The sequence below is a fragment of the Lepidochelys olivacea genome (genome assembly GCF_965140295.1).
Source record: "Lepidochelys olivacea isolate rLepOli2 genome assembly, chromosome: 1".
NCBI classification, from domain to species: Eukaryota; Metazoa; Chordata; order Testudines; family Cheloniidae; genus Lepidochelys; species Lepidochelys olivacea.
In genome coordinates this window covers 355,105,794-355,123,270 of record NC_140411.1, presented here as the reverse complement: position 1 = coordinate 355,123,270, position 17,477 = coordinate 355,105,794, and the positions used below count along the sequence as shown (strand labels likewise).

General features: G+C 48.6%; 1 protein-coding gene across 3 annotated transcripts in view; it reads left to right on the top strand.

Moving 5' to 3' along the window:
- The window catches only part of GOLGB1 (golgin B1), a 114,878-nt gene that overhangs the window by 79,813 nt on the left and 17,588 nt on the right, over positions 1 to 17,477 (top strand). For 2 of the 3 annotated variants that reach the window (XM_084634094.1, XM_084634093.1), the window contains exons 17-18: positions 801 to 969; positions 16,697 to 16,846. In XM_084634094.1, the coding sequence (XP_084490220.1) occupies positions 801 to 969; positions 16,697 to 16,846 (319 nt within the window). The remainder of the gene's footprint in view (positions 1 to 800; positions 970 to 16,696; positions 16,847 to 17,477) is intronic. The other variant, XM_084634095.1, reaches the window with a different exon arrangement.

Sequence of the window (17,477 nt, the reverse complement as noted above, 5' to 3'; positions counted from 1 at the left end):
CTGCTGTCACCCTTCACAAATGCAGTCCATAAATATTCCTACAGCAGTCTGTCCTTCCCCACAGAGCTAAAATTAACCAGCCAGTGAGAAGGCTAAGTGATTTACCTCTTATCCCTGCCTTGCACACTGACAAAAGTTGTTTATCACAGTCTAGTCCAAGCTGTCTGAAGACAAAGTACTGCTCTTTGTCCAGGGGTACTGTAAGTGTGTAGCAGTGAACATGCTGCAGTCCCCAAGCCGACTGCAAAATGACTTTCTGAATCCTGCTCTGTCTAAGTCCTCAACTGTGTGAATTGGCAAAAAGAAAAGGAGTACTTGTGGCACCTTAGAGACTAACCAATTTATTTGAGCATGAGCTTTCGTGAGCTACAGCTCACTTCATCAGATGCATGCCGTGGAAACTGCAGCAGACTTTATATATACACAGAGAATATTCTCTGTGTATATATAAAGTCTGCTGCAGTTTCCACGGCATGCATCTGATGAAGTGAGCTGTAGCTCACGAAAGCTCATGCTCAAATAAATTGGTTAGTCTCTAAGGTGCCACAAGTACTCCTTTTCTTTTTGCGAATACAGACTAACACGGCTGTTACTCTGAAACCTGTGTGAATTGGGTATCTCTGTCTCTATGCAGCAGTGTCTTGTTGCAAAGAAACTCTCCTGGCATAGGTTAACTGTGGGGAGTAATGAGACTGTTCCCCTGCTAGGCCTATGCTGGGCTTCCTGAGTACTGCAGGTGACTACACAGGACATACTGTAGGACGTGCCATCTATAATGTTGACTATGTGTTGCTTTGCAGACAGGAGAAGACCACATGGGAGATGCAGAACAAGAGGGAAAAAGAGCAGTACTTGATGGCCTTGGCGGACAAAGACCAGCAGCTAAGTCACTTGCAAAGGATTGTGCAAGATTGTGTGAAGTCACCCCTGTCCAAGACGCAGGTCATAGAGGAGCAATACCAAAGGCAGGTGAGCAAGGATGGAGTTCCCTTCATATTATAGTGGAATTGGAAGCTTGGAATTCAGTCAGAAAGGAGGCAGAGTGATGGAGGATGGATCTAGACTGTTCTCAGTGATAGCAGATGACAGAACGAGGAGTAATGGTCTCAAGTTGCAGTGGGGGAGGCTTAGGTTGGATATTAGGAAAAACTTTTTCACTAGGAGGGTGGTGAAGCACTGGAATGCGTTACCTAGGGAGGTGGTGGAATCTCCTTCCTGAGATATTTTTAAGGGCAGGCTTGACAAAGTCCTGGCTGGGATGCTTTAGTTGAGAATTGGCCCTGCTTTGAGCAGGGGGTTGGACTAGATGACCTCCTGAGGTCCCTTCCAACCCTGATATTGTATGATTCTATGAGGAGTGGGGTCACAACATCTGAAAGCAGGTGGGTCAAATGTATTGGAGGGAAGTTTTTATCTGAGCGTCCTCTGTATGTTTCCATCCATGGGATGCACCAACTGTGCAGTGGGGATCATAGAATCATAGATTCTATGATTCTATGATCATAGAATATCGTAGATTATCAGGGTTGGAATGGACCTCAGGAGGTCATCTAGTCCAACCCCCTGCTCAAAGCAGGACCAATCCCCAACTAAATCATCCCAGCCAAGGCTTTGTCAAGCCTGACCTTAAAAATATCTAAGGAAGGAGATTCCACCACCTCCCTAGGTAATGCATTCCAGTGTATCACCACCCTCAAGGTCAGCTCCCAGACTACTGCACTGGGCAGCACAGCATGGGGAGGAGGTGACCAGCCCTCTGTGGAGAAAGAAGTGGTTTGGGACTATTTAGAAAAGCTGGACAAGCACAACTCCATGGAGCCGGATGCACTGCATCCGAGAGTGCTAAAGGAGTTGGCGGATGTGATTGCAGAGCCATTGGCCATTATCTTTGAAAACTCATGGCGAACCGGGGAAGTCCCAGATGACTGGAAAAAGGCTAATGTAGTGCCAATCTTTAAAAAAGGGAAGAAGGAGGATCCTGGGAACTACAGGCCAGTCAGCCTCACCTCAGTCCCTGGAAAAATCATGGAGCAGGTCCTCAAAGAATCAATCCTGAAGCACTTGCATGAGAGGAAAGTGATCAGGAACAGCCAGCATGGATTCACCAAGGGAAGGTCATGCCTGACTAATCTAATCGCCTTTTATGATGAGATTACTGGTTCTGTGGATGAAGGGAAAGCAGTGGATGTATTGTTTCTTGACTTTAGCAAAGCTTTTGACACGGTCTCCCACAGTATTCTTGTCAGCAAGTTAAGGAAGTATGGGCTGGATGAATGCACTATAAGGTGGGTAGAAAGCTGGCTAGATTGTCGGGCTCAACGGGTAGTGATCAATGGCTCCATGTCTAGTTGGCAGCCGGTATCAAGGGGAGTGCCCCAAGGGTCGGTCGTGGGGCCGGTTTTGTTCAATATCTTCATAAATGATGTGGAGGATGGTGTGGATTGCACTCTCAGCAAATTTGCGGATGATACTAAACTGGGAGGAGTGGTAGATACGCTGGAGGGGAGGGATAGGATACAGAAGGACCTAGACAAATTGGAGGATTGGGCCAAAAGAAATCTGATGAGGTTCAATAAGGATAAGTGCAGGGTCCTGCACTTAGGATGGAAGAATCCAATGCACAGCTACAGACTAGGGACCGAATGGCTAGGCAGCAGTTCTGCGGAAAAGGACCTAGGGGTGACAGTGGACGAGAAGCTGGATATGGGTCAACAGTGTGCCCTTGTTGCCAAGAAGGCCAGTGGCATTTTGGGATGTATAAGTAGGGGCATTGCCAGCAGATCGAGGGATGTGATCGTTTCCCTCTATTCGACATTGGTGAGGCCTCATCTGGAGTACTGTGTCCAGTTTTGGGCCCCACACTAGAAGAAGGATGTGGAAAAATTGGAAAACGTCCAGCAGAGGGCAACAAAAATGATTAGGGGACTGGAACACATGACTTATGAGGAGAGGCTGAGGGAACTGGGATTGTTTAGTCTGCGGAAGAGAAGAATGAGAGGGGATTTGATAGCTGCTTTCAACTACCTGAAAGGGGGTTCCAAAGAGGATGGCTCTAGACTGTTCTCAGTGGTAGCTGATGACAGAACAAGGAGTAATGGTCTCAAGTTGCAGTGGGGGAGGTTTAGGTTGGATATTAGGAAAAACTTTTTCACTAGGAGGGTGGTGAAACACTGGAATGCGTTACCTAGGGAGGTGGTGGAATCTCCTTCCTTAGATATTTTTAAGGTCAGGCTTGACAAAGCCGTGGCTGGGATGATTTAGCTGGGGATTGGTCCTGCTTTGAGCAGGGGGTTGGACTAGATGACCTCCTGAGGTCCCTTCCAACCCTGATATTCTATTATTCTATGATTCCTAGTGAAAAAGTTTTTCCTAATATCCAACCTAAACCTCTCCCACTGCAACTTGAGACCATTACTCCTTGTTCTGTCATCAGCTACCACTGAGAACAGTCTAGATCCATCCTCTTTGGAACCCCCTTTCAGGTAGTGGAAAGGAGCTCAAGGGGTCATCTAGTCCAGTCCCCTGCACTCAAGGCAGGACTAAGTATTATCTAGACCATCCCTGACACGTGTTTGGAGATTTTTAAGAGCAGGTTAGACAATGATGGTCCTTCTACAGCCTCCCTAGGGAATTTATTCCAGTGCTTAACCACCCTGACAGTTAGGACGTTTTTCCTAATGTCCAAACTAAACCTCCTTTCTTCAATTTATAACCATTGCTTCTAGTCCTATGCTCAGAGGTTAAGAAGAACAAATTTTCTCCCTCCTCCTTGTAACAACCTTTTATGTACTTGAAAACTGTTATCATGTCCCCTCTCAGTCTTCTCTTTTCCATACTAAACAAACCCAGTGTTTTCAATCTTTCCTCATAGGTCATGTTTTCTAGACCTTTAATCATTTTTGTTGCTCTTCTCTGGACTTTCTCCAGTTTGTCCACATCTTTCCTGAAATGTGGTGCCCGGAACTGGACACAATACTCCATCTGAGGCCTAATCAGCGCAGAGTAGAGCGGAAGAATTACTTCTCATGTCTTGCTTACAACACTCCTGCTAATACATTCCAGAATGATGTTCACTTCTTTTGAAACAGTGCTGCACTGTTGACTCATATTTAGCTTGTGATCTATTATGACCCCTAGATCCTCTTCTGCAGTTCTCCTTCTCAGGCAGTCATTTCCCATTTGTATGTGTGCAACTTATTGCTCCTTCCTTTGTGGAGTACTTTGCATTTGTCCTTATTGAATTTCATCCTGTTTACAGGTGAGTCTCATCTTACATTGGGGTTACGTTCTGCAGTCAGCACGTAAAACTAAAATCGCGTAAAATTACATTGAGTGTAATGGCTGGCAGAATCGCCCGTACTACAGGTATAGTATTGTCAAAGTTTGACTCAGACTCACAATTTATCAGACCACTCTGTTTTATTAGCAAAGCTGCTCTGCTAATACATTTAGAAGTGAGCCCCCCGAGTGGGGCTTGTGTCTTTTAATTTATACAGTTTTTTGGAGAACAAGTTACAGAGAAGTTATAGACAAAAGAAGAAAAAGATTTTAGTCACCACCCTTCGAGATCCTGAGACCAGTCATGTATTTTCAATTACCTGCCACCCTTAACAATCTCCTTTAATAGCTTCCAGTTAACTTAACTAATTGCCCTTCACACCTTCCATTCTGATGCCTGCTTCTTAGACGTGCTGGCTCTATCTTAATTGCTTCTCCATTCAAAAGCTAACTGTCCCTACGTGTGCTCCCTCAGATACTTTGTAACATGTTTTGGCATGCCCTCTCATATACAATGTATCCAGCATGTCCCCTTATACAACGTTATACTTATACAATGTTATACTTCCACAGTATGTAAATTATTTTTCTCTTTTTTTTGTTTTTGTTTTTGCCAAGCGTGCAAAGCTGAATTCGCGCATGTTAAATGTATGTCAGATGAGACTCCCTGTACTTTAAACCATTTCTCCAGTTTGTCCAGATCATTTTGAAATTTAATCCTACCCTCCAAAGCACTTGCAACCCCTCCCAGCTTGGTATAGTCTACAAAATTTATAAGTGTACTCTCTATGCCATTATCTAAATCACTGAAGATATTGAACAGGCCTGGACCCAGAACTGATCCCTGTGGGACTCCACTCATTATATCCTTTCAGCATTACTGTGAACCACTGATAATTACTCTCTGGGAATGACAGGTTTCAGAGTAGCAGCCGTGTTAGTCTGTATTTGCAAAAAGAAAAGGAGGACTTGTGGCACCTTAGAGACTAACCAATTTATTAGAGCATAAGCTTTCGTGAGCTACAGCTCACTGTATCTGAGGAAGTGAGCTGTAGCTCACGAAAGCTTATGCTCTAATAAATTGGTTAGTCTCTAAGGTGCCACAAGTCCTCCTTTTCTTCTCTGGGAATGGTTTTCCAACCAGTTATGCACCCACGTTATAGTAGCTCAATCTAGGTTACATTTCCCTAGTTTGTTTATGAGAAGGTCATGCGAGACAGTATCGAAAGTTTTACTAAAGTCAAGATATACCACGTTTACCACTTCCCCCTATCCACAAGCCTTGTTACCCTGTCAAAGAATCTATCAGGTTGGTTTGACATGACTTGTTCTTTACAAATACATGCTGACTGTTACTTTATCACCTTATTATCTTCTAGGTGTTTCCAAATGGATTGCTTAATTATGTGCTCCATTATCTTTCAAGGTACTGAAGTTAAGCTGACTGGTCTGTAATTCCCTGGGTTGTCCTTATTTCCCTTTTTATAGATTGGCACTATATTTGCCCTTTTCCAGTCTTCTGGAGTCTCTCCTGTCTTCCATGACTTTTCAAAGATAATCGCTAATAGCTCATATGTCTCCTCAGTCAGCTCCATAAGTATTCTAGGATGCATTTCATCAGGCCCTGGTGATTTGAAGACATCTAACTTGTCTACATAATTTTTAACTTGTTCTTTCCCTATTTTAGTCTCTGATCCTACCTCATTTTCACTGGCATTCACTATGTTAGACGTCCAATCACCACCAACCTTCTTGGTGAAAACTGAAACCAAGAAGTCATTAAGCACCTCTGCCATTTCTACATCTTCTGTTATTGTTTTTCCCTCCTCATTGAGTAACAGTCCTATCCTGTCCTTGGTCTTCCTCTTGCTTCTAAGGTATTTGTGGAATGTTTTCTTGTTTCCTTTTATATCCCTAGCTCTTGATTTGTGCCTTGGCTTTTCTAATTTTGTCCCGACATACTTGTGTTATTTGTTTATATTCATCCTTTGTAATTTGACCTAGTTTCCACTTTTTGTAAGTATCTTTTTTGATTTTTAGACATTGGCAATCTCCTGGTTAAGCCAGGGTGTTGTCTTGCCATATCTCCTACTTTTCCTATGCAGTGGGGTAGTTTGCTCTTGTGCCTTTAATAATGTCTCTTTGAAAAACTGCCAACTGTCTTCAATTGTTTTTCCCCTTAGACTTGCTTCCCATGGGATCTTACCTACTAACTCCATGAGTTTGCTAAAGTTTGCCTTCTTGAAATCCATTGTCTTTATTTTGCTGTTCTCCCTCCTACCATTCCTTAGAATCATGAACTCTACCATTTCATGATCACTTTCACCCAAGGTGCCTTTCAGATTCATATTCTTCTTCGAGTGATTGCTCATATGCACTCCACAATAGGTGGGCATGCTCGCCACATGCACTGGTGCCAGAAGTTTTTCCCCTAGTAGTACCTGTAGGGGGTCGCCCTCCCACCCCGAGTTCCTTCTTGCTACCAGTGAAGGTGCATTGGAACTGCTCTGCTCCAGCTTTTCTGCAGCTTTCCTCTTGAACTCTGTTCATTCTTAGTTAGTAGTACCTGTAGTTGAAGTAGTTCAGATTAGTGTTAGTATAGTTTAGTGCGTCCGGGTCAGGGCATGTCCCGTGCCCCAGGCTTTAAGTCGTGCGACACTTACAGGCGCCCGATGCCAGTGAGTGACCCGCATGCCAATGAGTGTTTACGCTGTCTGGGGGAAACCCATCTCAGCAATCTCTGCAAGATTTGCAGATCTTTCAAGCCTCAGTCCAAGAAGGAAAGGGACATTCGGCTCTGAGCCATTCTGATGGAGTCGGCGCTGACCCCAACTCCGGTGTGCTGCTCTGAGTCGGTACTGCAGTGTCGGTGCGCGGCAACCCTTCAGTGCCTTCCACTGGCCGGCACCGCTCCCCATACACGGGGCACACCAAGAAGGCTAAGAAGAGGTCTTCGCCGCCGAGACACCAGAGCAAGCCCAGAGGAGAGTCTAGACCCATGTTGGGCAGTTTTCCGTCCCCGTCGGCCACTAGGCCTCTGACTCAGGTTGAGCAGAGTAGCTTGGCCCACTCAGCGCAGGCCTCCCCGGATGTCCGGGTGCCCTCCACGCTGGAGGCGCTGCAAGCGGCCCGGGACATTATGTCTCTGCCAGTACCTGGGGCACCGCCACCGTTGGCTCCCCAGTCCAGAGGCAAGCCGCTGCTTGGGTCTCCGCAGTCACAACCTGATCGGTACCGTTTGTGGTCGAGGCAACGTTCCCAACGCCGTTCGCAGCTCAGCAACCACCCCGTGTGCAGTTCGCGCCCATCCCCATCGACCCCCACCAGGTTGTCTGGCTGGATTCCGACTGACAGAGGTTCCAGGCGCTGCTCCCCATCGAGATCGAGACAGACGGCACTGGAGGTCCTCGTCTCCAAGAGGCTACCGTAGCCCGTCGTGATACAGGCATCAACACAGTTCCCGTTCTTCGTCTCACTCCAGGACCCCACTGCGGCTCTGCTCCCGCAGTCCCGGGCATCGATCGCTGGCGCCTTGCCATCGCAGATCCGACTGCTGGAGCCGATCGTGGAGCAGCTGCTACCGGCGATACCACTGTTCCACGTGGGGATCATGGTCTCATGGTCAGCACCGTTCCTGACACCACCACTTCTCCCGGTCCAGGGACAGTGGCAGGTTGTACGCCAGCCGGGCCTCCCTTCGTAGTCGTCGGTCGATGGAACAGCCTAGTCAGGCTGAACAGCCCGCTCTGCCGGTGCCACAGCAGGTGCAGTGGCACCTGGCTCCTTGGCCGGCACCGTGTACCAATGGGCCCCATGGCCCCTGACACAGCCCCCAGTGGGGGCTCGCTCAGTGGCCAGAGCCTTGGAAAGACCATCAGCCTCTCTTTCCCAGCCTCCCAGAAAGGAGTCGGTGTGGTGTGCATCTTCGGTTCTGTGCCCAGAGGACGACCAAGTGGTGGGATCTCTGGTACCAGTGGGTACACAGAGTACCACACCCGCATCCTCATCCTCCCTGATGAGGTGATTACGGCGCCTCCTCCCTCTGTTCCGCAGGAGGACTCTAAAGCCTACCAGGAACTATTGAAAGGGGTGGCATCAAGCCTCAACCTTCAGGCCAAGGAGGTGGAGGAACCCTCAGACTTCCTCTTCAATGTCCGCTTGGCCTTGGCACCAGGCATGGTGGCCCTCCCACTCCATGAAGGGGTGGAAAAAATTTCAAACACGTTATGGCAAACCCCGGCTTCCTTGCCACCCATCTCTAAGAAGGCAGAACGGAAGTACTTTGTGCCCGCCAAGGGTCATGAATACCTGTACACCCACCCTTTTCCCAACTCCCTGGTGGTCGAGTTGGTCAACCACAGAGAGAGACAGGGCCAACCAGCCCCTACTTCGAAAAATAAAGACTCAAGGAGGCTGGACTTATTTGGGAGAAAGGTTTATTCATCCTCAAGTTTCCTGTTAAGGGTGGCGAACCATCAGGCTCTCCTGGGACGGTATGAGTTCAATTTGTGGGGCTCTCTACGCAAATTCAAGGACTCCCTCCAGGAGCGTAACAAGAAAGAGTTCAAAGCTCTGCTGGAGGAGGGTACAGCGGCTGCCAGGGCAACCCTGCAGGCAGCGTCAGATGCCGCGGATACAGCTGCAAGGTCTATGGCCTCCGTGGTGTCCGTGAGGAGGGCGTTGTGGCTCCTGCTGTCCAGGAAGGCGCAGAACTCCTTGCAGGACTTTCCGTTCGATGGCAAGGCCCTGTTTGCACAGCCTGAAAGGTTCTTGCACAATGCTTAAGACACTTGGCCTCTATGTCCCGGCTCCGGCCAGGACCAAGTTTAGGCCTCAGCAGGCTCCCACCCAGGCCACCCACTCTAAATATAAGCCCCCTCATAAAAAGTCTCGGGACTATAAAAAGCACCCGCAGACGCAGTCCCAGTCTGCCCCCCAGCCTGGGCCTTCCAAGGGCAAGCAGGCGGGAAAACATCAGTTTTGACGGGATGCCTGGGGGCGACTTCCCAGTTCATACCAGCAATCCACCCGCAATAAAGCTTCCCTTCTCCAAACGGTTGTGTGCTTTTCTTCTGGAGTGGTCGCGGCTGACTTCAGACCGTTGAGTCCTCAACATTGTCTCCTGGGGCTATACCCTCCAGTGGGGCTCTACCCCACCTAACCACCCTCAGTCCCAGTCCCTCCTGGGGAACCCCTCTCACGAGGCCCTGCTCAAGCAGGAGGTGGGGCGGCTCCTTGGCCTAGGAGCGGTGGAAGTGGTGCCAGCAGAGTTCAGTCGCAAGGGGTACTACTCCCGCTATTTCCTTATCCCGACAGCCAAAGGTGGGCTCAGGCCCATCCTGGACCTGTGAGGCCTGAACCAGTACATGGTAAAGCTCAAGTTTTGCATGGTCTCTCTGGCCTCCATCATCCCCTCCCTGGGTCCTCGGGACTGGTACGCCGCCCTCGATCTGCAGGATGCATACTTCCACATTCATATATTCGAGGGGCACAGATGTTTCCTCCGTTTCACGGTTGGACAGGAGCACTACCAATTTACGGTCTTCCCGTTTGGCCTGTCCACTGCTCCCAGGGTGTTCACAAAGTGCATGTCTGTGATAGCAGCCTACCTCAGACGTCTGAGGATTCAGATCTTCCCCTATTTCGATGATTGTCTGGTCAAGGGCAGCTCCAGGTCGTGGGTGCTGGATCACGTGGCGCTCCTCCTGTCCACGTGTGTCACCCTGGGCCTGTTGGTAAATGACACCAAGTCCACGTTAGTTCCGGTGCAGCGCATAGAGTTTATTGGGGCAGTCCTGGACGTGACATCGGCCAGGGCCTCCCTTCCACCGGACAGGTTCGAGACCCTAAGAGGGCTCATCGACACAGTCACAAGGTTCCCTGTGACCACAGCCAGAGCATGCCTCTAGCTCCTGGGTCACATGTCAGCGTGCACATATGTGGTTCTCCGTGCCAGGCTCAGGATGAGGCCCCTCCAGCTCTGATTGGCCTCAGTGTTCTCCTAGTCCAGAGACAGGATGGACATGGTCCTCACTGTCCCCGAACCGGTGATTGCCTTCCTGCAATGGAGGTCCTTCCTGGGGAACATGCTCCACGGGGTCCCATTCAGGGGCAGGCCCCCATCGGTGGAACTGGTGCCCGACACGTTGGAGCTGGGGTGGGGAGCCCATGTGGGGAACGTTCAGATCCAAGGTCTGTGGTCCATGCCGGACCTTGCCCTGCATATAAACATCAAGGCACTCAGGGCGGTCCATCTGGCATGCGTAGCCTACCGCTCGCACCTGGAGGGCAGAGTGGTCAGGGTTCTCACAGACAACACAGCCTCGATGTTTTACATCAAAAAACAAGGCGGGGCCCACTCCTCAGCCTTCTGCCAAGAAGCCCTGAGGCTGTGGGACTTCTGCATAGCCCACGATATTTGCCTGGAGGCCCACCATTTACCAGGCACCCGGAATTCCCGGGCAGATCGCCTGAGCCAAGACTTCTCCTCTCAGCACGAGTGGTCACTACACCCAGAGGTGGTGCACAGGATTTTCCAAACATGGGGCACTCCTCAGGTGGACCTGTTCGCAACACGGCAGAACCACCAGTGTCCCCGCTTCGGTTCCGGGGTGGGGGTTGGGTGTGGGCACCATCTCCGATGCTGTTCTCCTATCCTGGTCAGGCCGGCTTCTCTCTGCCTTCCCCCGATCCCACTGATCGGCAAGGTCTTGGAGAAGATATAAATGGAGAGGGCCTGGGTCCTCCTGATCGCCCCGGCATAGCCCAGGCAACATTGTTACGGGACTCTCACAAACCTGGCAGTCGCCCCGCCGTGGCTGTTGCCACCCCGCCCGGACATGCTCTCCCATGATCAGGGCCGCCTCCTCCACCCCAGCCTATTGGCACTCCCCCTCTCGGCGTGGCTGCTCAGTGGTTACGCCGGGAGGAAAGGACTTGCTCGGAAGGGGTTCATCCTCCTGGAAAGCAGACAGTCCTCCACGCTTCGGGCCTGCCTGGCAAAGTGGTCTCGCTTTTCATGGTGGGCGGCTGATTGGGGCATGTTGCCCATGGCTTCCCCAATTCAGCTCATTTTAGACTACCTTCTTCACCTTAGAGCCCAGGGCCAAGCGCCCTCGTCCGTCAAGGTGCACTTGGCGGCCATATCTGCCTTCCATCTGACAGTGCAGGGGCACATGGTTTTCTTCTATGCCATGACTGGCCGATTCTTTAAGGGATTGGATCGTCTGTTCCCGTATGTTAGTCCCGCAGTGGGACCTGAACTTGGTGCTGGCCTGGCCAACGGGTCCCCTGTTTGAGCTGCTAGCTACATGCTCCTGGTCGCACCTCTCGTGGAAGGTAGCCTTCCTGATGGTGATCACATCAGCCAGATGGGTCTCGGAGCTCAGGGCCCTGACCCCCGAGCCCCCGTACACAGTGTTCCATAAGGATAAGGTCCAGCTCCGACCACATCCTTCGTTCCTCCCCAAGGTGGTCTCCACCTACCACATGAGTCAGGATATCTTCCTGCCGTTGCTCTGTCCCAAGCCCCATGAGTCCAGTGAGGAATGCCGTCTCCACATGCTGGATGTGAGACAGGCTCTGGCCTTTTACCTGGAGCGGACTAAGCCATTCAGGAAGTCCTCACAGCTGTTCATCACCTCGGCCAAACACATGAGAGGTCTGCCTATCTCTACTCAGCGGCTCTCCAACTGGATCACCTTGTATATTCGTCACTGTTACGATCTAGCAGGAGTCCCCTCGCCGCTGATTGTGAGGGCACACTCGACTAGGGCGCAAGCCTCTTCGGCTGCCTTTCTAGCCCATGTTCCCATTCAGGACATTTACAGCGCTGCTATCCGGTCTTCGGTTCACATGTTCACCTCGCATTATGCGATAGTCTCCCAAACCAGGGAGGACGCCGAGTTCGGCAGGGCCGTGCTCCATCCTGAGAGTCTGTGAACTCCTACCCATCTCCAACAGATATAGTGGATTCACCTATAGATTCACCTATTGTGGAATGCACATGAGCAATCGCTCGAAGAGGAAAAGACAGTTACCTTTTCCATAACTGGTGTTCTTCGAGATGTGTTGCTCGTGTCCATTCCACATCCCACCCTCCTTCCCCTCTGTCGGAGTTGTCTGGCAAGAAAGAACTGAGGGTGATGGGAGCACAGCCCCCCTTTTACTGCTCCGGGGGGGGACATTCCCCCCTACGGGTACTGTTAGGGGAAAAACTTCCAGCACCGGTGCACGTGGCAAGCACGCACACCTATTGTGGAATAGACATGAGCAACACATCTCGAAGATCACCAGTTACAGAAAAGGTAACTGTCTTTTACAGCAAGCTTTTCAGACAGCTCTTTTAAAACTATTGGATGCAAGTTATTTGGACCTGCTGATTTAAGTGTCTAACTTTAGCAGCTTTTGTTTAACATCCTCCAGGTATACTAGTAGAATGGAAAGAGTATTATCACTATATGATAAGACTATATATCTGATTTTTCCCCAAATACAGAACAGAAATATTTGTTGAACACTTCTGTCATTTTTGGATTATTATTGATAATTCTGCAGTTTCCATCTAGTAATGGACCAATAGCATTGTCAGGATTCTTTTTGGTCGTAATAAATGTTAAAAACTTCTTCTTACTATTCTTAACTTAGCTGACCATAGAGTTCTCCTTGTATCCTTGGGCTTCCCTAATCAGTTTTCTACAATCCTTAATTTCTGCTGTATATTCATAGAATCATAGAATATCAGGGTTGGAAGGGACCTCAGGAGGTCATTTAGTCCAACCCCCTGCTCAAAAGCAGGACCAATCCCCAATTAAATCATCCCAGCCAGGGCTTTGTCAAGCCTGACCTTAAAAACTTCTAAGGAAGGAGATTCCACCACCTGCCTAGGCAACGCATTCCAGTGTTTCACCACCCTCCTAGTGAAAAAGTTTTTCCTAATATCCAACCTAAACCTCCCCCACTGCAACTTGAGACCATTACTCCTTGTCCTGTCCTCTTCCACCACTGAGAATAGTCTAGAACCATCCTCTCTGGAACCACCTCTCAGGTAGCTGAAAGCAGCTATCAAATCCCCCCTCATTCTTCTCTTCTGCAGACTAAACAATCCCAGTTCCCTCAGCCTCTCCTCATAAGTCATGTGTTCCAGACCCCTAATCATTTTTGTTGCCCTTCGCTGGACTCTTTCCAATTTATCCACATCCTTCTTGTAGTGTGGGGCCCAAAACTGGACACAGTACTCCAGATGAGGCCTCACCAATGTTGAATAGAGGGGGACGATCACGTCCCTCGATCTGCTCGCTATGCCCCTACTTATACATCCCAAAATGCCATTGGCCTTCTTGGCAACAAGGGCACACTGCTGACTCATATCCAGCTTCTCGTCCACTGTCACCCCTAGGTCCTTTTCCACAGAACTGCTGCCTAGCCATTCGGTCCCTAGTCTGTAGCTGTGCATTGGGTTCTTCCGTCCTAAGTGCAGGACCCAGCACTTATCCTTACTGAACCTCATCAGATTTCTTTTGACCCAATCCTCCAATTTGTCTAGGTCCCTCTGTATCCTATCCCTGCCCTCCAGCGTATCTACCACTCCTCCCAGTTTAGTATCATCCGCAAATTTGCTGAGAGTGCAATCCACACCATCCTCCAGATCATTTATGAAGATAAATGAGATTAAGATCATTAAGGTCAACTTCCCTGTTCTTCCATTTGTTGTTGTTGTTGTTTTATATTTTTACAGCTGCCATCACTTCCCTTTTAAACCAGGTGGAGATTTTTAACAATATGGCCTCCTTCCTCAATTATGGGATTGTGGTTTTTTGTGTGTCTAGTAAGGTGTTCTTGAATTATTCCCAATTATTAGTCACATTTTTATGATTGACCTCTTCCTCCCAGTTGATATGGCTAATAATTGTTTTCAGCTTTGTGAAACTGGCCCTTTTAAAGCACCGTGTGTCTGTGTGTGTGTGTATGTATGTATGTGTGTGTATATGTGTATATATATAAAAAATTTGTCTGAATTTTATTCTGTTTGCACATTACAAGTGTGATCAATCATGGTCACTTGTACCAGATATACCATCAACTTTTAGGTCTGTGATCAGTTCCTCTTTATCTGTTAGAACACGGTCTAATATAGAATTTCCCCATGTTGGATGGAACACTTTTTGAGTTAGGAAATTGTAATCTATAATTGTTAGAAATCTCAAGGATGTTTTAGTACTCGCAGCATAAGACCTCCAGCATGCGTCACTCAAAATGAAGTTTCCACCACAGCTTTTTTTCCTACACATTATAGAAAGGTGCGTAAAGAGGTGGTCATCCTGTTCCCTAGTGTGTTTTGTGATCTGTAGCAGACACCAACTAGTCCCCTATCTTGAGCTTTATCTGTTAGGACATTGATCCATAAGCATTCAGGATCATTTTTGTATGAGCTATCCAAGACTCAGAAACAGGTAATGCTATTTTTGACACAGAGTGCTACTCCCCCACCCATTTGCTCACTTGATCCTTCCTAAATAGATTAGAAACATTGATTTTAACATTGCAGTCATGCAAATCATTCCACCAGGTTTCAGTAATGCCAGCTAGATTGAATTTATGCTCATAAATGGGTAATTCCATTTCCTCCTTTTTATTACCCATGCTCCTAGCATTGGTGTATTGTCAATTCAAGAATTTCTCTTCTCTTCATATCCTTTGGTTCCTTGGTTAATTTTGTTCTCAACATCTCATTTTCATGCTGAGTGCTCGTATCGTCCCTCTTTTAACCCTCTCTGTTTGCTGTTAGTTCAACCCTTTTCTGACTATTCTAACCAGCCTGTCCCCAAGGAGATTCATCCCACTTCTGCTGAAGTGGAAGCCATTCAAACTATACAGCCTTCTTTCTCTCTAGGGAGCTGACCCCTGCCAAGCACAGACAAGGCTTTCTCCTGCTAAGGACAAGTGGTATTGAGGTGCCTCACAGCCCTGGGAAGCATCACAGCCCCACAAGTGATTCCATGGTTTCCAAACGAAATGTGGATTGTGACACAGATCCAGTGTGGATCCAGCTTTTAGACAGGAATGTGTGCACCAGACCACAAGGGCACACTTTCCTTTGCCCTCAAGGCCAAAGGGAAAAAGCACAGGTCTGTTCCAGCACCAGAAATCTCTCCTCCTATAATGCGGAGAGAATGCAGACATGAACCTGTCAGAACAGGTATTGCTGTGCTAACATCCCCAGAAACTGGGTTCTGGTTCCCTCTTACAGGTTCTCAGAAACTTGACAGATCATCCCTTAGATCCCTGTTATGGGTTAGGCCCATCACCACATCAGTTCCTTACTTGAATCTCGCACTGGACCAATGATGGGTGCTCTAGGTGTACCTCAGATAGATAATTTCTATGACTCTGACTATAGAGAATTCTCTTTGGCACAAGCATGCTGGTGTGTTAAGAGGTTTGGGACCCTCAGTGTCCCAGCAGCAGCCATATAAAAGGTTCCAGATCCAGAGGCTCTGAGGGTTGTTTGTTACTTATATAATAATCCCTACCACTTATTTGTTGTTGTTCACGTGCAAAGTGCTGTACAATTATCAGTCCTCTCAATATCCCTGTGACGTGGACTAGTGAGAATTATCCGCATTTAGCAGATGGAGACACTGGGGCAGAAGGTGTGGCTTGACTAAGGCTACAGATGATGTCCATGCCAGACTGGGATGAGATCTCAGGAATTCCTGATTCATGGGTCCCTGTTCAGTAGCACTGTAAATACTTAGCAATGCTGATCTCAAGCAACCACTCAAGGTATCAACAAAAAAAATGGGAAGAGCTGTGTTTGGGGATAGTGCTTTAAGAAGCTCTCTTAGGATAGCAAGCTGCCAAATAAGGATGTTCTCTGCTGCTGATTTCATACTTTAAGCTGAAGTTGAGTATTTAGTGCGGTCGACAAAGCCACTGTCTCCGAGACCTTACGATCTATAGATCCAAGTGGGAACAATACAGTGTACAGGTGTGGAGTTCTTGCATGGATCATGTGAAGGAAAGGGAGGCAGAGTGCCAGTTTCTTTGTTCTCTAAACTGAAGAGCCATAGGGGCAAGGATGGCTTTGCTGATGCTCTTGCACATTCCCATCCATATACTGGTGTCTTTTGAGCCATTGCTGCTGCAGATCTCTAAGGAGGCTGTTGGGCAAACAGGGAAGTTCAAGAGTCCCATGTGTAAGCCAACTGAACTTTCACTAATTGTTCTGCTCTTCAGCTGCCCTTTGTGCTGTGGCCATTTACTCTCACCCCTTTGGCACTGGCAAGCAATGTTCCAGATATAGGATCAATGGAAGGTTTTGTGACTTGTACACCAGACAGGTGTGTGGTTAAAAAGGGAATGGGATTCAACAAAGAGATCTCAGCAATAGGTACTTTCATCACTCTTTTCTTGGCAGACTTCTCCAGAGACCCCCAGCTCCAGTGAAACTTTGGGAGGGGACCCGTCCAGCCTAGAATCCGAAACAGATCACCTCCGGGTCCAACTGGGTGACAGCCTGAAAGAACTGCACCAAAAGGAGCTGAGAATTCAACAGTTAAACAGTAAGGTACAGCAAGTTGCCTCTGCCTGCTCATGGAACTTGGGACAAGGAAGAGAACAGACCTCCTCTAGGACTTGGAGGAAGGAGCAGACCTCTCCCTGCTTAAGGCGCTTGTGCTGGGAATGTAGGGTTTGGGGAGAACAAACTTCTGTCCCAGAGCCTACAGACCCCCACCGGAGAAGTAATGAGATTCGGGGTGGATATCAGGAAAAGCTGTTGGGCTGCAGAACAGCTTCCCTAGAGAAGAACTGGGGGCCCCATCACACCTTGACAGGGCCATGGGTCCAGCCAGAGAATCATCCCCAGGGGAAGAGCTGGGGCCCCGTTTCTCCCTGGCACAGGGGTGGATCTGCCTGGGAATGGTCCCAGAGGAAGGGTCAGGCCCTGTCACTCCCCATTAGGGAGATGAATCCAGTTCATGAACTGTCTTCTGTGGCGGGGAGCCCCAACACTGGGGACACTTTAAACTGGGCAAAATACTAATAACTATAGCTAGGGAACAGTCCTGCACTAGCTTCTGGGAGATGGACTGGATGGAGCCAAATCAATCTCTTACTTCTCCGTTAGCCAGGACTGTATTAAGGCATAAGCACTATGGGCCTGTGTCTAGGGCCCCAACTCCTGGAGTCGTATGATT